Source organism: Pezoporus wallicus, unplaced genomic scaffold (assembly GCF_028554395.1).
Source record: "Pezoporus wallicus isolate ANWC-B61680 ecotype Strahan unplaced genomic scaffold, APGP_CSIRO_Pwel_v1 contig_7853, whole genome shotgun sequence".
Classification (NCBI taxonomy): domain Eukaryota; kingdom Metazoa; phylum Chordata; class Aves; order Psittaciformes; family Psittacidae; genus Pezoporus; species Pezoporus wallicus.
In genome coordinates, this window is record NW_026641765.1 from 200,341 (window position 1) to 226,130 (window position 25,790).

General features: G+C 38.0%; 1 protein-coding gene across 6 annotated transcripts in view; it reads right to left on the reverse strand.

The window, feature by feature from the left end:
* The window catches only part of LOC130607844 (mitogen-activated protein kinase 10), a 148,532-nt gene that overhangs the window by 37,654 nt on the left and 85,088 nt on the right, over nt 1-25,790 (reverse strand). For all 6 annotated transcript variants that reach the window (XM_057425313.1, XM_057425314.1, XM_057425315.1 and 3 more), the window contains 5 exons: nt 23,720-23,889; nt 7,216-7,345; nt 5,018-5,076; nt 3,378-3,516; nt 1,968-2,133 (listed from right to left, as the gene is read on the reverse strand). In XM_057425313.1, coding sequence (XP_057281296.1) covers nt 1,968-2,133; nt 3,378-3,516; nt 5,018-5,076; nt 7,216-7,345; nt 23,720-23,889 — 664 coding nt within the window. The remainder of the gene's footprint in view (nt 1-1,967; nt 2,134-3,377; nt 3,517-5,017; nt 5,077-7,215; nt 7,346-23,719; nt 23,890-25,790) is intronic.

The following is a 25,790-nucleotide window of genomic DNA, read 5'->3' on the forward strand; positions in this document are numbered from 1 at the left end:
GTATAGGTACCAGGGGCATGGGACAGCAAGAGCATGCCTGAGGCAGTGGCAGAGTTTTCTTCAAACTGACAGTTATGGGACCTTCCACAGAAGGGCAGCAAACTGATGGTAATTATGCATCTTTAGCCAACCAAGTGCGGAAAGAAAATGAAAGCATTGAACGGTCCTTGTACAGGCAGTATATGCAGTAAGAAGGGGAAAAAAGGTAGGGGAGCTTCAGTAATGTGGCAGCATAGGCCAGAGCAGGGAAGCAAAAACCAACCCTTTCTGTTGACTTCCTTGGGAGCTGGATCAAAGCCTCCAAGCAGACCAGATCCTCCAAGGAGAAAGCTGACCTTCTTTTTAAAATATTTTGTTTTCTCTCTCTGTTTACTTTATTTTGGCTTTGTACAAGTTGACAGAATCATTCATCTTGAGCCAGATTCATTGCCCAAGGAAGTCAAAGGAAGTCTCCATGTTAACTTCAGTGGGCATTTGAACAAGACCTTTGGATGTGGCAAACATTCTTAGTACCTTCCCAGCTGTGTACTTCATCACAAGAGTGTCTAACTTTTTCTTGGTGCGATTTTAATCATGTGAAAAACAAGTGCTTTTTCTGTCCTTTCAGGGACAATAACAACAACAATAGTAATCATCTACTACATGTCTGGAGAGGAAAAAAATAAACACAAAATAGTTCATTTCAGAATAGAAGGAACTCTGGATTTTGACAAAGGAACCATCTAAGCATGCTGAGCCTAGTTCAAATCTCTAACAGCACTTATAAAAATTAACAATTACAAAATACTTTAAGGAAGTTTTTTTTTTAAGAAATTATTCTTTTCACTTAGACTGTGCTTAATCATCCTCTACTTTTTAGACTTTAATATTGAAATGTGTGCTGTAAATTCATAAACATTACAAATAATTCTTGCAGACTTGCTAATTTTGGAGAACTTTTTGTTAGCATGGCTTTATTGTGTAAGTCATGAAATCAGCACCCAAAATCAGTTCAATGCCCTTTATAGGATACAGCTGGCTGCTAGTAAAAGTTCTCGTGCAGGTTAGGTAACCCCTTCAATGTAAATTACATAGAACACTTTTTAACAAAAAAGTGGTTTTGACATTTGCTGTGCTTGTCATTGAAAATTTTCTGTGTCAAACAGACCACTGGTAGTTTTGACAACAGAATCTGAGTCCTAGCTGGCCTACCTGGCACTCAGGTGCAATTCACAGCTATGTTACAAAATGAGAATCACTTATTAAGTTTTCCCTTCATACTTTGCAAAATGTGAATTCTTCCTTACCTGCTTCTCTATAGTGAGCACCCCCTACCTGCTTTTCACAGTCTTTCCAGGGATCAAGAGGTATCCAGATCCCTCACAGACTGTTCAGAGCAAAATCCTATTTATTTCTAGTGAAATTATATACAAATCAGGTGCATGTTTTTTTCGCTTCAGCTAAAACACATGAAAACTGTCAGCAAAACCTAGGAGTTTAGTTAAACCTACCATAAAGATAGAAGCCATTCCTGATATTCAGATTGAACTCCAGATATGGAGAAATTCTGGGAGGGTTAGGATTCCCTATTTCAGCTAGTATCTCATCTTCCCTTGAACAATTCAGAGACCCAGACTCAAATTTAGAGCACATCATTCATTCAGCAATTTCAGTGGTTTTCACACTGTTTCACAGACACAGAAGCCAAAGAGAAAGAGCTAACTGTATTTGCTAAGTTCAACCATAACTAAGAACAAGGTTCTTAGTACTCTGCAGCTCCACAGTGATACATTCACCAGCACAGCATCCCAAATACATTCAGTAGCTGCAGTACACAACAGCGAGAAACTGCTCTAAATGACCTGCCTTTTAAATTATAACTGTCATTTCCCATTATGTTTTCTTTTTCTCCTGGTGCCCCTTACAATTGTAGAGGTAGACCTTCCACTTCAGGTCATACTGTGCTTGCTACAAAATTGCAGCCCTACCATTCTCCTTGTAGCCCATTCCCAAGATGACCTCTGGTGCTCTGTAGTAACGTGTCACCACATAGGGAGTCATCATGAAGCTAGTGCCCGCAGTCCTGGCCAGTCCAAAATCCAAAATCTTCAAAGTGCAGTCAGATTTTACCACAATATTACTTGGTTTTAAATCCTGCAAAAAGATAGTGAAAAGGCATATGACTGACTTTCATAAAGCCAGGCATAGCTGTGATATGAACTGATATTTTAGGTCAGATTTAAAATAGAGTTTTACTCTCCTGATACTTACAGCTACTATCAAAAATACTTTAAAATACACAGCAAAACCTGGCTACTGTTTCTCTAAGCAAACTCTTCTGGGAGATGGTCTAACTTTGCATACAGTGGGGCTTTACCTGGATCCTACTGGTGTTAAATTAATTGCATTTAGCAGTTCAAGAAACTAAAATGGTACTCTGGTACTAATCCTGAGTTTTTGTGTTTTTTTTTTAATGCTGTAAGCCTAATAGAGACATTCCAACTGTATGTGTGGAGATACCTTAATGCTTCATTTATAATAATTCAACTCATCCTTTGCCAGTTGACTACTGGAAGCCAAATCTATAATCCTTTGCTAACCATATGACATGCTAAGAAAGGAGATTTTTGTATATTGTAAAGCAATGTCCACTTTGTAAACCATTTTATCAGCCCTCGTTTTCTTCCTCCATTAATGGAAGGAAAACATTTTTTGATTGTTTTTTCATATGGAAATCCCAAATTAGTAAAAGCACATTTCAATAAAGATGATAACTCAGGATATTTTCAATCTGTTCAGAACTGCCTCCTGCCCACTGTCATATGAACCGTTCCGCATGTCAGCAACAATCACACCTCTGGCTTGCACAACCAGGTACCACATTCTTACCAGCCACAGTATTCTGACACGAAAAGCAAATGAGAGGATGCAGAAGACTTAGCAGTCTTTGAATTCGTTTTGCATATATAAATGATGGCAAATGCCAATTCCATACAACCTAACATCTGCAGATCCTGACCAAGCAATACTTGGACCACAGTGCATCAGTTCAAAGTGGCTGAATGTCATGTGTGGTAAATGTAGCCAGCTGCATTTTCAGGACAAATAACACTAATCCACACCTTTCAGAGATCATAATCACTTTGAAGATTTCAGTGTTTATTATTTACTTTTAATAATCACATAATCTTTTAATTGATTAAATTTACAAATAATCTCATTCCTAACACAAACACAAAGATATCCTGCTAAGGGGATGGACCATGATTCATAAGTTTATAGTAATTTTTCTGGGAGATAGGGCTTTGATCCATAGTACACAAGAATCTCAAGTGGTTTCTAAAGTCTTTATGATGATGTCACATGCTTCCCTAAGTTTTAAACCAAAGACCCCTTACCCTGTGAATAATTCCTGCAGAGTGAAGATGCTTGATACCACAGAGCATTTGGTACAGTAGATAAGACATACGTTCATGGTCTAGCTCCATCTGAATGACCTGGCACAGATTGGCATCCATTAATTCCATTACCAGGTAACTGAATGAAAAAGCAAAGTCATAGTGTTATTGTCTGTGTTGAAGAGGAGCCACAGCATCATCTCAAATAAGTAACAATGTCTTCTTGCTCAATATTCACTTTATTTCTAGGGACTGGGAGTAACGCAGCTGGAGACTGAGCCTACTCACAATGCTATCATTGTGGTGGCTGTTTCTCACTACACCATCTCATGGCAGAGATACCATTACTTTAGCAACCCAGCAAAACAGCTGGATTGCTGGCCCTTTCTTGGTGTATTCCCCATGACAGAGACTATACCCTACATGGACAAACAAGCAGCAAGACACTGAAATGTGCAGAAAACAGAAGAGTCACAGCATCAAATGTCATGACTGTTTGGCCTTTGACCATTATGAGGAATGGCTACCACAGTACATGATAGGCTAAAATATGCAACCCCATCCGAAATGTCCCCAAAACTCTTTCTAAGATTTCATGATTTCACACAATTCTCATTACAACTAATTGACTTTGTGCTTCTGATAAATAAGCTTCACTGACAACTTCATTAGCCCAATCCCCTTTAGCAATAAATATTTTAAACACATTAGCTCATTTCTTACGAGACATCCCACAAGCACAGCTGATTCGTAAGTGTAACATTACATTAAAGCAGTCTCACACTCCATTTCAATGTATGCTGCATGCCTTGTCTTTTTCTCCATCACTAGTTCCCTCCTTTTCTCTGCACAGGTCTGCAGTGACAATGTTATGAGAGAATTCCAAACACCAAAACCAGAACAGTAGTCGCCTGACTTCAGCCATCTCTCTCTGTTATCACTACTGATACTAGATACAGAATGGGAATACATTTCCATACAGTGTATACAGAATAGGGGAATGACTAAAAGATAAAAGGAGTACAACTGTATAAATCACTGAATGTTTAAAATTTCATTCAGGGCCAGTACATACTATGCACAGTAGCACTTGTAAACTAGGGCAGTGTTCAGCAGAGATGCTAGTTGTGCTCAACACCTAGCACTAGTCCCCCAGGCAAGTAATTTCATGCAGTTCAAGGTTATATCAAAACAAATATGAAATGAGGAAACATTTCACTTCAGTCTGTTTTACAGGATGTTATTTCCGACTGAAGTGCCACATATATATTAGGGAGTCACATAGCAACCATCATTCCCCTAGCAAACTAATAGCACAAAAGCAGACCCTTTTAACTACTCAAACTTCTTCATCTGCATCTGAAGACAAACACAAGCATTGACCTCTCAAGAAAAGCCATCAGCTAGGTTTGCACACTATTATGCTGCTTAGGAAGGCCTGTATTTGTCAACTTATAGCTGTCTAAAGTGCTCTCAGTATGGGTATGCAGCGTATCTGTCTACTCACAGTGTAGACTACACATGATCTTCTTTAGAGTGGCTTATAACATTTGCCTTTTGAGAAGTTATTGCATTTCAGGTACACTATAATCCCCTCCCATCTCTAAAGCTTTAGTTTAATTACAGCCTGTGTTACTTACACATCCTGGAATTCCTCCAGAGATTTCTGTGGTGTGAAGACATTTAATAAACTGATAATCTGAAAAGCAAAATACACAAAGGATGAAGAGAACAGATAAATGTAAGCAGCTGAACCCATTTTGAAGTATGTGTTAAAGGATAAATTCTGTTTTTTCACTGCTCAATTTACACTAACACTTCTCACTTTATGGATCAGTAAAAAGTCAGCAATATTCAACATAAAATACTGCAGATCTCTCAGATTTCTTCTAAGTGCACTTGAAATGGCTTCTGAGACACAGATTAGCAATGATCAGTGACAAACCAAAATGCTAAGGGTGAGACAGTCCTCTGAATTTTGAAGTTACAGGTTCAAAGACCAACTTCAGCTCAGTCTAGCACAGCAGTCCTCATGCTACAGCCAGAGATTTCTTACATATGAAGAATGTTTACCTGAGGGGACAGATAATCAAGGACTACCTTATTAAAAATAAACAGAAGACCTTCGCTCTTTTTGATATGGCCTCAATTCCTTTGAGGGCACACGCTCACATACGCTGATACAAATCCCATTATGAGAGGTACCACATTTTTGGTAGGAGCACTTTAAAATGCTAGGCACATTCTGGGCAAACACATCTTGCATACTGCAACTCCTTTTTGTCCTTTCTTTTTCTTTAATTTGTTTTGTGTTTTGTTTAAATGGGCTGGGCTGTTGAAAGATACTGGTAGGAATGTGTGAAACAGCACAGAGGTAAAACACGACCTCACATGACTGAATTGTCCATGTTTTTCTTATTGCATCTACCTCTAGGCAACAGAGGTAGAAGATGTCAGCACAGCTGCCATGAAGACAACATCTGAATGCTTTCCTCCCCACCTTCATCACCTCTCTAGGATTTTCTCTTTTTCCTCTTGCCTCCACACAGGCGCCTTTACAATCCTCTCCTTCCTCTGCACTCCTCTGTAAAAGCAGATTAAAACTCTGACCCAACCAGTGTTGTGGTGTTATCAGTTTTATGCAGCATTTATAAAGTTATATATTTAAAGTTAATACCACTCCCATTGCCCTCTCTTTCCAGTCCATTAAAAACATGAAGTGAGAATGCATCGTTCTCTGTTCTGCAGGGAGAGCTACTCACTCATCCCTGCTTTTTCTTTCCATGTGAATTTGTGATTGAGAATAAGTAAGTGTAAAATCTCACCTTACATCACACTTTTTGAGCCCAATTCCTCTTCACATAGGGAGAGACTAATTTTTAGGATATGAAGCAAGACTAAGCATGTAGCAAACTGAAAAAATCACTCCTAATTAAAAGGAAAGGGCACAAAAGCCACAGCAGAAACTGAGGAATTGTAGGAAAAATAAATTCTTGGGAAATCCCTCAACAATGCAGTGGGGCTATCCTACATACCTCAGTACAAAAAAAGAGAGCTTATAGAATGTCAGGCAGCTCGTTCTAACTAATAGATAGGTATTTACAATTAACATAAAATCCATGGAATAAATCTTTTGCTGCAGCATAAGAATAGTTTCATTCATTATGGATACTAAGTGTTATACAATAGGTAGAGGGTGTAAGAAGCATGAAAGTCTGGAACCTGTTAGTGCTATTCATTTCAACAAGAGCACTGTGATTAGAAGGAATGGCACAACACGTTGAGGCTTCAGAGTCCTGGTTTACACACATTAGCTTACACACAAATATGTGAGAATGGAAAAGTGCTTTTGGTTCTTAATTTTCTTTAGCAGTTTTGCAGCAACCTTCACCATGACAACCCCTCATCTTGTAAAATCTATACAACGCATCTATATGACTAGTTTTCAGAGGAACTTGAGAGCAAGGAGTCCTCTCAACTTCTGCATGGGTGCACCAACTCAAGAGACAGTCCCTTTGAGTCACAAATCCCAGTGATAAGAGGATGGAGCCAGGATTTCAACAACCATTTATGCATTTCTGGATAAGGAATTGACAAGAATGTATCCTGCTCTTTCCCCTTCTATCCCTCTAGCCCTACTACCAGCACTCCCATTTGGCATAGCCTTTAAATAAACATATGGACAGATCCTTGGTCTCTCATGTGGTCATTTAGTACCAGAAAGACTGTAGGCCTAGAGCTGAATTTGCCTTTCATTTCTTCTGCTTTAAAAAGGCACCCAACAATATTAACAAACCAATATACATACCACTTCTCTGGTTACCTATGGAAAACTTACATTTTTATGATTCACACACTTCATGAGGACCAGCTCCCTGTAAGCTCGCTTGGCATGAGTTTGGTTCTGAAAAGGTCTGCTGAGCTTCTTAATGGCCACGTTTCTGTCAAGGATGGCATCATATGCAGCACTGCAGTGATCACAAACACAGGAGTTATACATCTTAGAGAATATCCTGCATTTCTTATGGCAAATTCTTGAGCCTCAAGTCAGCTATTGCCTTTTTTTTTCCACTGAGAAAAATACTGGGACAAAAGAAGGAGAGAGTTTCTAGTGAGGAAAAAGATGTCAAAAGGAAACATGTACCATCACAGTGGCAGAAGACAGCATGCACCACTACTTCTGACCTTCAGTTTGTAGGAAATTAACACTCATTTTCAAGGGATGGGGAAAAATATAATTAAGTAACTTCACATAAAAATACAATAGAAACTGGATGAGACAAAAAGATATTTCATAAAGCAACTCTCTGTGCATTGGGTACAGCGGAGAGGCTTTTGCTTTTATTAAGGACACCTTCACAAGCAGCTCAATGAACAATTACCTACTTTTATCTAGGATAAAGTTTGTTTTTTCGTTATTATATTTCTAATGGAATAAAGTAATTTAATCATTCTTTGAGACCATATAATCCAATTCCAATAATATACCTAGAAACAGAACCATTTCAAAAGATTTCGTTACTATTTTCTTGTCACAATGAAAAAACAGTTAAAAATTTTCTAAACATGAAGAAATACAGGCTCTGGTTTGCAAAGCAGACTTTTAAACTTGGGCTCCTAAAATTCTTCTTAAACTCTTTAATGTTTTATACAACCTTGTGTTATTTTGATAAACGTCACTTCCTGAGAATTTGAACCATTTATTTTGTTTTGGTGGTTCGAATCTGACTACACAAATTTTAACTTGTGCATTTCACAAAGCACACTAATTCTTAGAAACTTTCCCAACGAGACAGTCCTCAGACCCTTTTGCTTATTCTCCCTTTTACCAAGAGTGAGGAAAGTTTTTTGCTACTCCATGAAGAGCAACAGTGTATTTCCCAAAAGATAAATCAACCAAACCACTACTTGCTCTAAAGATACTTATTTAAGCAGCAAAATAAACATTCAAAATCTTGTGTTCTATTTCTCATTCATTCCATTACAGAGTCCTACTAACCAAGTACAGAGCAGAAAGCATGTAAGCAACAGAAGCTTAGTCACAAAGCCAACAAAAATATACAAGTGCTCTAAATAGGTAGATAAGTGTTGGCAATGTATGTCCTGGAAATCGCACAGGGGGAGAAAAATACTTACACTACTCCTGAATAAAAAGCACACAAAATGCATCCCACAAATAAGAACAACTGTTAAAGATGATGAGTAATTTTTTGAAGAGTGCTTTAGTCCACTGCTGATACTTGGGGCAGGATGGTGGGGTTTCCCCTGAAAATATGTTCAGAAAGGAGAAAAGAAAAAGTCTCATAACTGCCCTTTCAGGTGCCTCGAAACCATCAGGAAGTTCTATTTTAACCTTTTCATAGTGAAAGTACTTCAGATCAAAATGTTAATTTACATAAAAAGTAAAAATAAATACTGAATCTCCCCAAAGTACCAACATTGTGAAATGCCAAGCACTACACCTGGGGAGGAATAACCCCAGGCACCATTATACACTTGGGGCCAAAAGTCTGGAAAGCAGGTTTGCAGGTTTGCACCAGAAGTCCTGGTGGACAGCCAGCTGAACATAAGCCAGCAAGGTGCCATCATGGCTAAGAAGGACAGCAGCATCCTGGGCTGCACTTAGAAAGACTGCTTCTAGGAGGTCAAGGGAACTGATCTTTCCCATTTGCTCAGTGCTGTTGAGGCCACATCTGGAGGGCTGGGTCCACCTCTGGGCTCTGTAGTACAAGAAAGATAGGAATGTATTGGAACAATTCTACTGATGAACCACGAATATGGTTAGGGACTGCAATATCTGTCATACAAGGAGAGGCTGGGCAAGCTGGGGTTGTTTACCCTGGTGAGACAAGGGGGGAGGGCCACAAAATTACAAAATGGAATATATAAATCTTTAGAATCAGTTTTAAGTAATGTTAAGTTTGATGGCTTTGTAACAGTAGCAATGGAAAATTACTGAGGTGCATGATACATAGAAAAAAAATAGAGTACAGCTAGAGAACATACTGAAAATTCTTGTACAAGATAAACCATTGTAATTGACGTAGTGTTAAGTAAAACATTCTAGAAGAACAGGATGCAAGGATAAGGAATATCCAGGATGAGCTACAGTTAAACTAACTGATAAGTAGGAAGACAGGTGGATTATTATGTCTGTGGTGTTAACGAACCAATTAAGCTGGTATAAACATCTACTGGCCAAGCTTCAAAGGCTGCCAGAAGTGATGAAGATTGTTAGAAGAAGTAAACGACCCTCAGAGACCACCGCCACATTTTTGTACGCATGCAGGGAACTTTCTGGAAAATTATGTAATCCATACTTAGCCTCACGAATATGTATGTATGCCCAGTGACTATATAAGGATGGCTTGTGTGGCAATACAGAGACTCATATTAGGCGGAGCTATCCCCCGTGTCTCCCAGCACCGCAAAAAAAGAATACCTGCTTGTCAGCTTGAAAACTTTGTTGGCAAGTTTGTTCCTGGAGTTTTCTCCGAATCACTGGAGAAGAGGATCTTATCTCTGTACTTAAGTATTTGCTAGGATGAGTAAAGAAGATAGAGTAAGACTCTTCCAGTGGTCCTGATCACCTTCTCTAGTTGGCTCCGCATTGAACAAGTGGCTTGGACTAGACACGCTCCAACATGATCCATTCTGTCATTTGATAACAATTCTTTCTTCTCTTCTTCATTAATAAGGCATGTAACTTTTATGACCCAGCTAATGTCATACTAGGCACATATATAAACAAAGACATTGCACTCACTAGTATGTATGAAGCAGCTTATGAGATAAGGTTATCAAAGATCCAGTCTGACCTGACTTCATTCTGGCCAGAGTTTCACTCAACTAAACCTTATGTTAGGAGGAAGAAGGTGTGTGATTTATAGCCTAATAGCACATAGAAAGCAAAAACTCCTATAGCAACTGTCAGAATTCTCTCATTCTCATTTAGTTCATCCACAACAAGCCACAACTAAAATACCCCTTAATAACATTAAGAAAGTACTAAACAAACAAAAAAACAAAGCTGAAAGATTTAAAACCTATGATCTTTCAACAGTTAAATGTTTTGACTCTATCAGTCATAGATATGTACTGTAAATATACTTCAGCAGACAAATCTCTCAGCTAATGACAACTTCATTTAAGAAGAAAAGCTTACATGAGACTCAGCTATGTAAGAGTACTTTGAATCATTTTAATAATCTTTTCTCTTTAATTTAAATCTCATTAGTTACATCATAAAATTGCTGACTAGGAGTTAGAAAAGAGTAACACTGAAAGTTTATCTGAGCAACCAAACTATTTTCTCCAGTTTCTGATCTCCACCAAAGAAAGAGATAAAAAAGCACCAGTCTCAAATGGGAAAACCAAAGGCTTCTAAAGCCTTTGGATTTTGTGATCCATTCCCAGCCCTTTACATAGCATGGAGGAAAACAAAACAGTTAAAGTAATCATTTGTACAGGGATATTTACTTTGAGATACAAGGATCTTGACTGCTCTTCTATTACTGTTTCCTATCAAATGGAAGGTGTCCAACTACTTCAAGAAGTCAATACATATATTGATTGCTCTGTGTAAATTAATAGCACTGATTTTTTTTCTATTCACCAGAGAGAAGCTTTTGTTTACAGACAGCCAACTATGCATTTTACTACAATGAAATTACAGATACCACATGTAGGTCCTCTCTCTGCTGCTTGCTACACAAAATCCTTACCTTGGAACACCAAGGTTAGTATTGATGATAAGCCTTCTTAAGACAAACTTCAGTCACTGGCAGAAGAGTGGCTGTATAAACAGGTGACTCAAGGGAGCAGGAATAAGAGAGAGAGAGTAATGAGTGTCTGTGAACTGCTGTGAAAAGGCCGAGTGTGAAAGTCAGTGTCAAGATCTGCAACAAGAGATTGGACTTGCATCTAAAAGCCTGTTTGTCTTTCCCTGGAAACTCGTAACACCTCTTGCTCAACTGAATTTGTTTTTTTCATTTATACAGTTGCCCTATTTTTATAACAAAGACTACAATGCTAGTCTTGTAATAAAATTATAGCCCTACTGCAGCATGAGCTCAGAAAAATCCCCCAAGTTTACAACCTTATCTCTGGCAGCTGAACAGACAGAAAAAGCAGTAAATAAACTCTTTCCCTATAAGTTCCGTTTATGGCTAGTTTGGCAAGGTAAATGTTAGTATTTAAAATGCCTTTTTAAACTGTAAATAATTTGAAACAAACCTACTTAGCAGAGATAAAAAATTTTAGCCAGATGTGAATATAAATTCATGCCTTCAAAGAGATCTATGTAATTACAGCTATTTAACAAGACACTGCTGACTTCAGCAGGGAAAAAAGAAAGGAAATAAATGAAACTCATTCTAGTGAGATTTACACTAACTGAGATCATCATTTACCACTAATACTGTGTGAGAGTTCAGACCGTAATGATCAATGAGCAATGCTCTGTTATCATACACTTGAAAGACCAGACATTCATTTTTATGCCTATTTCAGAAAGGAAGAAAAGCATTCTAGTTTCACGTCCAAGTTTCTATTTCAACATGCACTTACCAAGTAAATACTTAAAACTATTTTTCCCGTACGGGAATAATTCTTTTAATCAACAATGAAACTTGGCATTTATCTACTCCATTATATTCTGTGCCAGAACAGACTGACAAAACCACAGAACACACTTATTTTTTAGATAAACTTTTAGCTAGGGGTTCCTAGTATAACAAATGACAATTTTTGACAGTCTTTAGTTTCAAGATTCTTCAGATAGTGCACACATATCCTTTTCAAGATGGTTATCCTTTCTCAAGCCACTACTTCATTAAAGTACTATTATTAGCCCTCAGATGACAGAATGGAAACCCAAAACAGGAAAGGAAGCTCCTAGACTCCTGGGGCATGCTGTGAAACGGAGACTTTCAGCAAACTCAGCAAACAGCTTTCTATATTAAGAAAGCCTCTTCACTGAATGTTGTAGAAATCCAAGGGTTGGTAAATGTTCATCTTACCTATCATTACACTTATACATTGCAACATATATAGTATTTTAATTTATCTGAAAAGCTACTTAATATAATATCGACTTTCTACAGGAGCAAAATTTGGTCATCTTTTGCCTTTCTCCAGAAATACTTCAGCTGCTATGCTGATTATTACAAATCACTGTTATTTATATCTGCATTACCTGATCCTTCTAGGTACTGCAGTTTTGCCACTGACATTAGCATTTTGCCTTAGTCCCTTCATCCCAGCACAGCAAAATGGAAGAAAGCTGAAGCTGATCTTGTTAAACAGAGCATTGATCTATGTATTTGAAATGCCTATTCTATTTAGTGCTGAGACGTCCATCAGGAGAGAAAATTGGTAACCCTGAAAATCATGTTTAACAAGGATGCTGATGATACCTCTTCTAACAATCACCACTGATACATGGATCAGAATACATTCTATATACATACACAGATATATATTGAAATGTATATATACACAACATATAACTTCTGAGTTTCTAAAGGCAGATTGTGATATGTATCTATTCACAACCAGTGCATATTCCTCTCTTCAGCAATCATGTTAAAAAAGAATAAATAAATTATTATTTTTAGAGTGAAAACTTCCCTTCAGAAAGTATCATTTAAAATAGTGAATGTTTCTGATGAAAACAGGAAGAATTCCTTACACACACCAACATGAAGAAACACTTCCCCTGAAGCAGTACAATAAAAGACCACTGTGATGGACAAGAGCCTTTCAAGGTCCTTATTACATTTGGAAACAAGTCTGTGTGCTGAAAACCCAGAACATAACCAATATGATCCTAATGATGAGTTGCAGACCTGTTGTCAGGAATGGCTACTCTGCATTCCAGATCAGGTCTATTTCTCCCCCACAGTCAGAGAAATTCAGTGGCCTCTGAGGCAGCATTCAGAGCTGATGCTTAAGGAGACCAATACAGTTTCATAATGGATGACTGCTGCACCTTTTCTGTTACTGTATATGGTTCCAGCTATTTGTTGTGAGTTTCCATCAGCTCACAGCTTCTTGCAATCAGCTGGTAACAGCTGGATTAGGAAATACAATCAAGCTGCCTCCAGGCTGCACCAAAGTCATCATTTATTTTTTTCCTATCACCATGGATGTTTCACAGCATAAATAAATCAGCCCACAAGACCTTCCATGAGCTTCCTACCACAGCAGAGATTACTGATTGAGCTCAAAATGTTCCTTCCTGCACTACATGGGTTAGCAAAAACTGCACTTGCTGAAGTGCAGCAAGAGTCATACACAGGCATCCTGTCACAGCAGATACCTTGCTGGCAAGATGCTCCAGCTGGTGCCCTTTGGAGCCCCTTCACATGCTAAGATGACCTTGCAGCAAAGGCAAAAGAGAGGTTGAACTAAGCTGTCACCTCAGTGCAGTTTAAATGAGACATCAAAATGCATTCATGCTTATTCCTAAGAAAGCAAACACAAAGTTCAAGCCCACAACTCATCCAGTCCATTTACTGTCACCACTAAAGTATGGATATTCCATATCCATGACAGGTGTAGACTCATTCTTTTTAAAGTACTATAATCATTGCCTGAAATGTCAAAGCCAAGCAGCCCTTTCCAGCAAAGATAAACTGGGAAGCACAATGAATTTGTATTTCCAAGGGCAACTAGGTTTGATAATTTTGCTGTGAAATATATTTTACAATTCAGTCATGCCGAGACAGCTCGTATCCACCAAACTTTCAGAAGTGTGGTCTGAAGGAAGATGATCAAGCCATTATACATAAGACAATGTAAAAGAAGTTGCACAGAAAAAAAAAGGCTGAAATGCTTATTTTTAGTAAACATATCTATGATAAAAGCTCACTCAACATCTGTCACTGGTGGCTCCAAATGTGCTGTATTATAATTTTGCCAATTATACTACTGATTAAAATTGTAAAGGAACAGAATTATTCACTAAGTGGCAAAAGAAGCTACACGCTTTGAAAATTGATGGGAAAAAGGAATCACAGGCTGGAATCTATTAAGAAAAGGAGGGTCTGTAGTAAAAATTTGCCCTCTGTTACTTGCTGAAAAATTCTCCTAGGCTATTCGGTTACTAGGGTAGACCTGCTCTGCTGATACCTTCTTTTAAAACAACTACACATATGAAAGTATCAAACTGTTCATGTTAACAAAGTGTTTTTCCATCAAAAGCTCTCATAGTGACTTAAAGGTGACTGTCCTTTCCAGCTCCGTCACCACCACAAACCACAAGGCTGTGTTCAGAGAAGCTCCACTCCTTGCACAGATCTTTTTACTGAGCTGACAATTACAATGCTCAAGGTTTTGCCCTTCTGGCTTAAGTTGTACAAAAATACCTCTGTGACTCTCTCATCCACTCAATTTAGTTATCTTTCTGATTACTTGAGCTGGTGATGCCCTAACAAGAACCATTTTGTAATCCAGCAATCAGTTCTGTACATTGATGCAAGATAAACTATTTTCCTGTAGGCATTCTCACAAAGATGGTACAGGGATACAGTAGGAAAGGCAATCTAGCAACAGCTATACTTCTCACACATCGCCTGCCATGCCTCTCATAATGGGTGCCATTTTAGTTTGCCCGGAGACTAAAATATTAATGAGGATGCTGAATATTAAGTATGTTTACATACCACTCATCTGTATATACTCTGCTAACTTCTTAGCACTGAAAGGGACTTGGTTGTAGAATCCTTTTCCGAACAGAAATGTAAAAACAGTACTTTCTGATTCTGCACTTCTTATGTCAATATCTCACTATATGTCTTGCTAGCTGACAATAACTTTTGGCAGCTGCTAGCCTAGGAAATTCAGCCTGGTCAGTGAAAGAAGCCAAGGTTGGGTTTTTTTTTTCCAATCTGCTTGAAAAGGACTTGAGGCCAAAATGCTTTCCCTTATGTGTGTGACATGTAAAAGATGACAATGGTTTCCAAAGCATGTCATGTTACTAACTCTTTATATGCTCAAGGATTTACCGAAGCCAGGGCAAGGTAAAAATCAGAAAAATGGATCAGAGCTGGAGGTGCCTGTCAATATCCAGTAGCAGAAAATAACTGGGCAAAGGAAGTTAAAGTGTGAGTTGTAGTTAAACCATACTAAGTAAAAGTTTGCCCAGCACCTGGCAAAGAGATCTCATATTCCGTGCTTTGGGCTGTCAGCAGGGTATATAAACTTTGGACAGTTTTCAAGTTCTGTTAAGCAGCAAAGCCAGAAAAAGTCCAGTTTTCTCATTTAACAGCAATTTACAAGACTAGGGAAATACTGACACTGAAACAGAGTCTGTGCACTGGGCAGAAGTTCAGTACCTAGCACATTCAAACTGTCAGTCACATGATAAGCCTGCTATTTTTGGATCTACAAACTGAAGTAGAAAACAGCTACTATCTTCTATACCCACCTCATGGTTATAACTTAAAAGACTTGCTGGCTTTCATGACAAACAGAGCAAAAGCTGCCAGTTTGGAGAAAAAGAAAGGTTATTTCACAACCTTTTTTGCAACATTTCTTAACTGATTAAAAATCAGAATTCAACCAAGCACTGAAAATGTATTGTCAGCAAGTCATCATCTGCAATGTGATAATCATGGAAGGAAAAAAAAAAGTCAACACAAAAATGTAACCCTAAAAGCCTAATCAAATTCTAGTTTCCTGAAACTAACCCTGCAATCTCTGCAACACTATTCTAAGCAGACAGAAACAGAGAATGTGAGATGCCAAAATGTCACTTGGTGCTGTTCTGGGAAGGAAGAAAGCCAGTGCTACTGCATGTCGTCTTTACCTTCCCAGGCAAAGGGCTAGTTCACAACCTGCCCCTATGCTGACATGAACTCAACCAATCCAAGTTGCTACAACTCTTTCAGCACTCTCATCCAACTGGGATACTTCTGTATCTACAGTCTCTCATATGGAGGACACCTCTGACACAGATAAGATGCTAGCAGGCAAACCTGATGGTTTGTAAGGATACAAAATGTTTTACCTGCTATATAACAAGCCAAAATGCCTCAGTTCAACGGGAACAAAATTAGAAATTACTTAGTTTTTTTTGAGTTGGCCTGTTACCAGCACAGATTTCAAGACGTAGATGTTCTGACACAGTTTTAAAACCAGAATTTTGTTTGAATCAGAAACTCTGCCCCCTTCTGTGGCTCATGGTGAATTAGCAACCCCGGAGCCACAAAATATATTTCCAGTTTGTAAATGGGCACCAACCAGTTTGGGATGGAAAAGTGTAAAACAATGAATCGAGAGAAAAATCAAAGCAAAAAAACCCAACCCAAAACAAACACACAAAACTAATCAATCAAAAAAAAAAAAAAAAAAAAAAAAGATCCTGTCTGTCACTTGCTTTGAGTCCTGTCTTTGGGTCTTCTTCTTTTCTGCCTTCCTTCCTGTCTCTCTGTTTATTATCAACTCTTGCCCGTTCTGATGAGTTTTCTCACTTGTGCCATGCCAGACATGTCTCGCACAAACTTCACCTAGCCTTTACGCATAATCTCTTGTTTCATATTTTCTATTTCGCACAACTTGCTATATTTTTTTCTGTCTGTTGCTGTTTTTGTTGTGACCTTTATTGTAGAAGGATAGCAGGCTCTGGGAAAAGTTACAGCTTTTTGCTTTCTGTAAAGCACTGTGAAGAGCCGTAGACCACATTAACATCAATAATATGTGCTAACAAAGAAAATTGAATTGACTGAGCTGCGTTTCCTTCAGACCGGCTCTTTCTTTTTTCTATTTCTGGTTCCAGTACTGCTTTGTTTTGATACCTGCCTTTTTATTTGGATGTTCTGTCATAGTCCTACCTCTCTGATTCCATAGGGTCACAGCTATTCTCCTACCACAGTGTAAAGCCCTTGTCCCTAAGAGGGAACAGAGGTATTTAGTGGAATTACTGTCATGTTAGACACATGGTAATCAGAGATGACAATGCAACAGTCCTCCTTTCAGTGGTGACAGGCCTTCAAGTGAATGAATAAAAGGATAAGTCTGAACTCAGGTAAGGAATGGCTGCAATGCACTGACAGTAGTTAATTATAATCCTAATTTCCTCCTTGAACTTAAATTTGTCTGCGACTGAACTCCAGGCAGACAATCTGACACAACAGGAGAAGCAACAGAGTGTTGAAAAATATCTGCCCAGTGTGCCATAGCGTAGGAGTAAGACAGAACTCACATTTGAGAAAAGGGAGATCTAGCAGTGACAAAAAGGAAGCTTTAGACGGGGTAGGAGTGTATGGAACCTGACACATCTAAAAGGAGTTACAAAATGTTACTGCCTGATAGCAAAAAGTGTGAATTAAATTAGGTTTTTAATCAGCTAATACAGAAAGAATTTAAGTTACACAAACATCAGTAACACTCCTGAGCCACAAAATTTGCAAAGAAAGAGCTGATCAATTTTTACTGGCTCTAGCAGGATCATCATCCAGTTATGGCTCTGAACAAACCTCTCTATGCCTAAGAGCTGTACTGATCCAGCTGAAAAAAACTGCTATCTGAAGAATAAATGTATCATAATACAAAACCCCCAGAATACGCTGTTCCAAATGTACATCAGACAGCGATTAATTGGCAACTGAATGCATGCAGTGAAATTTTTGGCATTTAGATCAACAGCAGAGTAGAAAATCCAAAGAAAACTACAATGTGAATGCAAATTGGTAGTTGGAGACAAATCCTGCAATGTACAAAGGAATAAGCGAGGCTTGAGGCTTGCTGGGACTTTACAGTATTTCAACATTTCAGAGCCTCAAGTGAAAAGAAAATCTGGCAGTAGTTTAAACCGCTTGTTCTCAGCAGAAAAAAAGCAAACCAACTCATCAGGTGTTGCATTGTATGAGATGGTATTAGCCCTGGGTAACATGAGAGAATTTGCTTAAACTGACATGCTTACTTCACCAACAGTACAGTAACATTTCACAGTACAAACTGACAGCTATTCTCTACATTACCCTCACACACAATGCTTGAAAAACTCTCTAAAGGATGTCTTCAAAAACCTCCTCAGGAGTGGAGTGTCAAAGCACATCAGCGAAACAGACACCAGCATGAGAGAACACAAGCTGAACTAATGGATACAATGTGGAGAATCTTTAACAGAATAGGATAAATCTGCACCAGTCAACAGAATGTTAAGCACAAAAAGTCTGCAAGATGTGACTGTGTAGCTGCAATACGAGTAACTGAGCTCGTGACATATGCTCAAGTACTGATTCACAGGAGAGACTGGGGCTGACAAAATTAATGCTTCTGCTCCCTTCAGGGCAGCTGAAATTGTAGTCACATCTGGGTATGAGGTTCACTTAATTTTTCCTCAAAACAACATGTCTTCTCCTCCTCTAAGGAAAATCACTAATCTGTCCCATGGTAAGAAGACCTCTGAACTTCAATGGAACTGTGCCAGTTTATAAAAGCAGAAATGTTGACCTCTATCAGGGAACACAGTATGTCAATTCAGTGGCACAAAGAAATCAAAACAATATCACTGAGATAGCAGGGTCACACAGGAGAAATATTTTGATCTCTCAAGAACTTTAATACACCAGTGTCCAGAAAAACAATACAAATAAATTGTGCATTAACTGAAAAACACTGAGATGTCCACTATTCTCTGCGCTTTTTCCATTGCACCATAGCAAACGCATAGACTACTACTCTTCTTTGATCAGTGTGGGCTCAGACTTGATTATGCTCAGAAGTATCAGCTTCCTCTTTTCTATGGCTTTTACCATTATTCCCATTGCAATATCACTGTAGAACTGTATACTCAGACTAGGAATCAGCTGTGTTACACAAAACCAGAACAGAAAGATAACCATCATACAAAAGAGCTCAAATGTTTTTGCAAACTCAAATATCTGATCCTCTTCATTATTTACAGGCACATTCCTCACAGAAGGTAGTTACATTAAATTAAAATGTATTTTAAAGTGGTTCTATTGGTTGACTATATTCATATATTCACAGACGCCCACCAGAGATCAAGGGAATGGAAGATGTTTCCCTATAATAATTGTCTTAGCACATATAACACATGGATATTCAGAGAACAGATGAAATTTTAGCCAACCCCAACTTAACAAATCTTCTATAACCAATATTAGGACACAACAGCACACTTCCCTATAATAGTGCCAAGGAGAACAGCAAAAAAAGACCCCAAATCTTTCATAATGGACATCTTGTAATGGAAAATATCTGTTACATTCCTCCTCTGACATTTGAACATTACAGGAAGTGGTTGAGTCACCATCCCTGAAGGTTTTTAAAAAACATGTAGCTGTGGCACTTAGGCACATGGCTCAGTGGTGGACTTGGCAGTGCTGGGCTAGTGGTTAAAATCAATGATCTTAAGGGTCTTTTCCAACCTAAATGATTCTATGGTTCTGGGATTACTTTGGGGAAAGAATCAGCAGTAATACAGGACGCAACAAGCACCACCATCACAACACACTGACTTGAAAGAATTCTGCACTCCCTAAGATTCAACCACCAAATTACAATTAAAACACCAAATTACAAATTGAATCAGAACCTACAGCAATTTTAGGTAACACAGCAAGCTGTCGGTTGACTCGTTGACTCTACCTGTTACAGGGATCACAAACAGACTTCAATCTCCTTCACAGTCAGGCTCAAAGATACCAAATCATTAATTCCAAGGGGAAAAAAAAAAGGCACAGTAATTTGTCCAATTCACTACTTCAAGAATATATTTATAATATCCACTATATTTGCAGATGGGATGTCTTTCTAATTTATAATGCATTCACTGAAAAGCTACCATGACTCTTCAAAACTATCCTCAAACCATCATTCCTGCTCCCATACTCCGCCTGCCTCTAACATTGCTCCAAGACACAAAAACTTCTTTCATAAACTAGACAGCATAAAGCACTTCCCAGCTAACACACCCCTGGTCCAGCTGAAATGCCATTAGACCATATCCCAACATCATATAGCGTGAAAGCCTGTCTTCACTCTTCAGAAAAGAGCAAGATAAACATTCTGGATTTCAGCTAGAAGACATCATCAGACTCATCTACTTGATACTCACCCAGATGACTTTGTCTTTAAAGCTAACACTTTCTCCTGATAATGCACAGAGGTATAGGCACCAATGTGGTCATAAAACAGGACAAATGTCTTCATAAGCTGCTTCTAAGATTTTAATTTCTTGCATCCTTAAGCTTGTAAGTTATGTCTTCTCTACCTGCCATAGAAAGCTGGACTTCACCCTTGCTTCCATCACAAATTCAGGAACTATCATAGCCTCTTCAAACTGCTTTTGAAATATTCCTGTAGAAGACAATTTTTCTAGACATTTCAGGCAGTATCAAAAATATCACAGGTAATATAAAAACTGCAGAAAAACTACAGATTAGCTATGTTGCTTCCACGTAAAAAGCATTCATTTAAAACACAAACACCCACTCCAACAGCAGCATATTTCTGTTGATTTTATGGAACATGAAAATTCCTCTCCCTCCACCCTCATCTAAACATCATGTCTTTTCTCCCTCTTCCCCTGCATCTACAATTACCTCTTGGACTGTGGACAGTTTGCCTGCCCAAGTATATCTGGTAAGGTGCTAAGGCAGCCAGTACATTGGGCATGTACGATCCCACATCCAAGTTAAGAGGGAGGCTGCTGCTAGCAAATGGAGTTTGGTACTGAAGCTAGTGCTGAGGCAGTCCTTGACATGGAATATCTTGCACCTGATAGGTACTGAGAGATCTGATGCTAAACCATTAAAAAATCTATAATTAAGTAGGTCCTTTTTTCTTAAGATGTGGAAAACACAGTTGTGTGGCCAAGTACTAGGCAAAGCAGAAAAGTCATCAACAGCTCAGCTCTTCTAGTGTGGGGATGACAGCATGGACTCCACTTAACAAGCTACAAATATCTAGACTAGTCAAGAAGCAGGCTGCAACTGCTGGTGGCAGCTCAGGCCTGAAAGGGTAGTTAGCATTTATGAATAATACTCTACCTTTATTACTCCATAAAACCATGTTACTATGCATTAAGGCTGTCTCCAGTAGCTGGGTAGCCCATCACCCCACCCAGAAAACAGGTAGTGTCCTTTTACCTACAATCATCTGGAAGGAAAATCCAGAAATAGTGCATGCTATGAGAAGTCTGAACCTAAACGTCTCTGGGCTATCCTACCTGTGTCTGCATTTGGTAGAGGAAACAGAAATCACCCATTCAGCTCCTACACTTCTGCTAATTCTGTTACTGAGACAGAATTGCATCCCAGATCTGTTAAGCTTTTCAATTAACAGCTCAGTAAGTGTGACAGAGCCATTGGATCTAAAAGAAACCACTATCTAGGTTTTTTCCACTGTTTTCATAGAGGCACTTTTTATGGCTACCTTTTGCAAAAGAACAATATGAGCCAGGTAAAATACTTCCGCAACAGAGCCAGCAGCATTCCATAAATAAGCAGTTTTTCAGAATATTTTTTCACTTAATCTGCTTTTTCCAGGTGTAAACTTATATCCATCAAAATACCTATAGTTTCTAAATATAGAAACTTACACTATTTAAGCTTATGTAGTAAACTTATTACTATATAATGGTTACTATTACTGAACATAAACTTACGTAACTAAATATTTTTTCCTCATGTATTGTTTTCCTTTAGCTAAAATACATATATTTATCTCACCTTCTTTTTTTTTTTTTTTCACTTCAGCATCAATTCTTTATGCTTTGCTTATAGTTTGTTAATGTATTTCTGGTAAATTATGCCTCATGACAAATAGATTACAATATAATACATAAGCAAAAACGCTCATTATCTACCCCATTTATCATGTAATATATATGCGTATCATCAAACCATAAAGGGACTTTTATGGCCTCTCCATGCAGCTCAGATTTGTGTTAACTTTCACTTGAACTTACTTGTTTTCTGATTTGATTTTCTTAATTTTTGCCTGCCAGCTCTTAGCACAAAAGACAAATTCACAGGGTTTTACTGATTCTATTTAGCTCAACTTCTATGTTTTTGGGTTTATTTGCTGCTCATAACTGATCATTACAGCAATTCAGTTGCAGAGGTTCAGCAAAATCTGGTTTTCCTCTAAAATGAATAGAGAATAGTAAGTAGTAAGAAAAAACATATTACTATATATGGAAGTAAATGAATAGTGCAAATGAATATTGATAGTACTCAACACAGCGTATGTTTCTTTCCCAAAGTTGATTTTAAACTAACCTTTAACCCTTCTTAACCTTTAAACTTTAAACTAACCTTTAACCCCTAAACCTTTAAAATAACCTTTAACCCTTAAACCTTTAAACTAACATTTAACCCTTTTAAACTAACTCTTAACTCTTTAAGAGATGAAATAGAATACTTGATCATTTAGATCAATTTTTGGACTTGTGTCACTAGAAGTGACAGACTGAGACCTAAGAATGTGTTGCTAATTGCTGTTACATAGTCAATTATAGTGCCAATGCCAATGATCCACGGAAGCCCACTTGCCCCTAGATTAAAGAAATCTGTTGCTTTACCACTACCTCCAACTGTAAGGTAACACATACTGTACAAAAGTCAGAAAAGATCAGTGCTAAAGATGACAGGTAGAATTAGACTTCCTCTCTGATCAAGTTACTCTGATCATGTTAGTTACTCTAATGCCTTGTAATTAAACAGGTAACAAATGTCCACACAGAGACTTTTAAATACAATCCACTGAAATTTAAGACATATCTCTAAAAATGCAGAGGAAAAAGCCACATAGGCTATCACAACTTTTTAACATAATAAATTTCAAATTCCATAAACCAGTCATATTATTTAGAAGAGCTACTGATTTTGTGTCTTTTGTTTGCCTTATTCACATCACTGAAACATCTGTTTTAAAAAATAAAGAAAACATTAGCAGTTATCTCAGTTTGAAAGGCTTCCATTTTGAATACTTGAGAATGCTATGGGATGTGACAAGTTTCTATATTGCTCTCAGTGACTTCTGCTGTACAAAGACTAAACTTACAGGGATTATTTTGGATATTATTCGTGCTACCTCTGGAAATAGTGCCACAGACGTCAATTGTGATAAGATCTTTCTCCTGCTTTCTTGCTAATTATATTTTGCTACGTGAAGAAATAAACCTAGTGCTACCATTCTCACCAGCAGGAGAATTTATTAGCAAACCACTAGACTCCTTCTGCCTCAGGATATCTGTGCCTGACTTATTTTTGCAATTTTAGACAATGTCTGTGGCTAGCAAACTGTGAAGAAATGCAAAAGGAAAATCCTATTTTAAAAGCATAAGAGAAACTACTGATACTTACCAAACTATTCCCTGAGCCCCAGAGCCAATAGGTTTCAAGTTCTGGTAGCGTTTGAGAACCGTGAAGGTTGAGTCACCTACTTCCACGCTGTAGAACTGGTTGTCAACTTTGCTTTTGCTCATGTTGTAATGTTTGGCAATATATGACACATCCACTTGTTTCCCAAATCCCTGTTTTACAGAAGAAGGGAAGGGAGAAGGGAGTGGAGAAAAAAAACAGAAACCAAGGATGGTAAAACATCATAATACTGATAAAACACAGTCAGCTTAATTTTCCAACATAAATTCTTGTCAGTTTAGGCCCATTGTCATTGTCATGAACCCTCTAATGCTCTCAAAGATTGTATCAAAACTTCATTCACCCAGAAAGTAGCCAGAAACAGTCACTGATTAAAGAAAGCTAGTGAATTCTCTAGCTCATGTTTGTGACACAGTTGCTCTCAGCTACTGGTCTCTGCTTTATGACTGTTGACTTACGCATTCATACTGATTCTGCTCTCATTTGTATCACAGTAAATATCTCACTTTAAAATTAGAAGACTCACATCAGTGTAGAAGGGACAAGAGACATGAGAATTAGGCTTTTCGTCATTGGTCAGATGGAACAAATAAGTCTGTTCACATGAACTCTAAACCTTCCCCTGAGCTGTAACCTCACTTCAATTGTAGAATTACTATACAGACTGCTACATTATAGTTCTTTTATGACTACCACTGAGCTCAGTTTCCTGAAGACTATGGAGCAAAGTATACAGTAATTTGAGATAAAAATCAGAATTTAGTGTTTGTAATTTAGGATTCTATACTACATGATGCTGAGCACAGGATTCAAAAGTTCAACATATCACAACAGACCTGTTCTCAAGTAGTTGACAATTGAGTTATGGAAGTTAAGACTTTCCCAAATGCCATCTATAAGGAGAACCAAACCCCAAACCTGCCTCTGTCTGTGCATTTATTTTCAGTGCTCATAAACAGAGATTCTAAATTTTCTTATTTGCTCTATTATAAATTGTATTCCCCCAAAAATCTGAATAATCAACCATGTTATGTGACTACGGACTACTAAGTTGAATTTTGATGGAGCAGGAAAAATGTAAAGTTGATTTGTAGACTATTATTTTTTCAATTTAAAAGGACATCATTCTGGTGTTCCACAAAGCTGGTCATTAAAAGCAAAGAACTAACCTTGTTGAGAACTTGGATTCTTAGGTTTGCTTTAGGATTATTAATATTCTTTTTTCTGTTTGTTATCACTGGACAGCCCTGGTTAATCCTAACCACTTCATTTAGAGACTTCGACACACCTTAATAAATGTAACAGTTCATAAACATGGAGACTCATTTCATATGAGCAATTAGAAACATTATATTAACTTGTTAATCATATGTAGGAGAAGGCTTTCCCCCTCACATACACATGTAGGAAGTGAGAGATTTATGGATGCTGACACAGTGCTAAATTGAAGCTTATACAGAACGAAAGGAATCTGAAGAAGGTTTGAATTTTTTCATCTGAAGAAAGACTGCATCTGATTTGTACTGTGAAACCTTAGTCTTAAAAATCCTTCCATTATGTGAAGAGAGATGCACAAATCTGGCTACCTCAGCTATTCATACCAGACCTGGAACTAAGAGGCTTTATTTTAATAATGCTCTCCTGAGAGACAGGAAATAATCATAGCTCCCTCTGGCTAGACAAACACATTTGCAGCATGTTATTTTCTGATGTCATTATCAGAACAATGCAGACAATATTCAGAATTAACACCCGTTACTCTGAAACCAATGTTATATAAAGTGTCAGCATAAAAATTGCATTCCTTAGTGAGCCTGACTCATAGCCAGCTCCTCTGGAAGTACAGATACAGCTACTTTTTTAAACACAGCTGCATGACCATGTTAAGGCTTGGGTGAGCCAGGCCTGCCGTAACTTGCTTGCATCCTCACTCCTGAGCTACCCAACAGCTCCTCACGGGGTATGGAGTGACATGGGAAAAGGTACTTCGTCAGCCTGCATTCAGAATCCTGTGCACATCAAAATTACTTGCCTTCAAATTAGGCTGACCCTG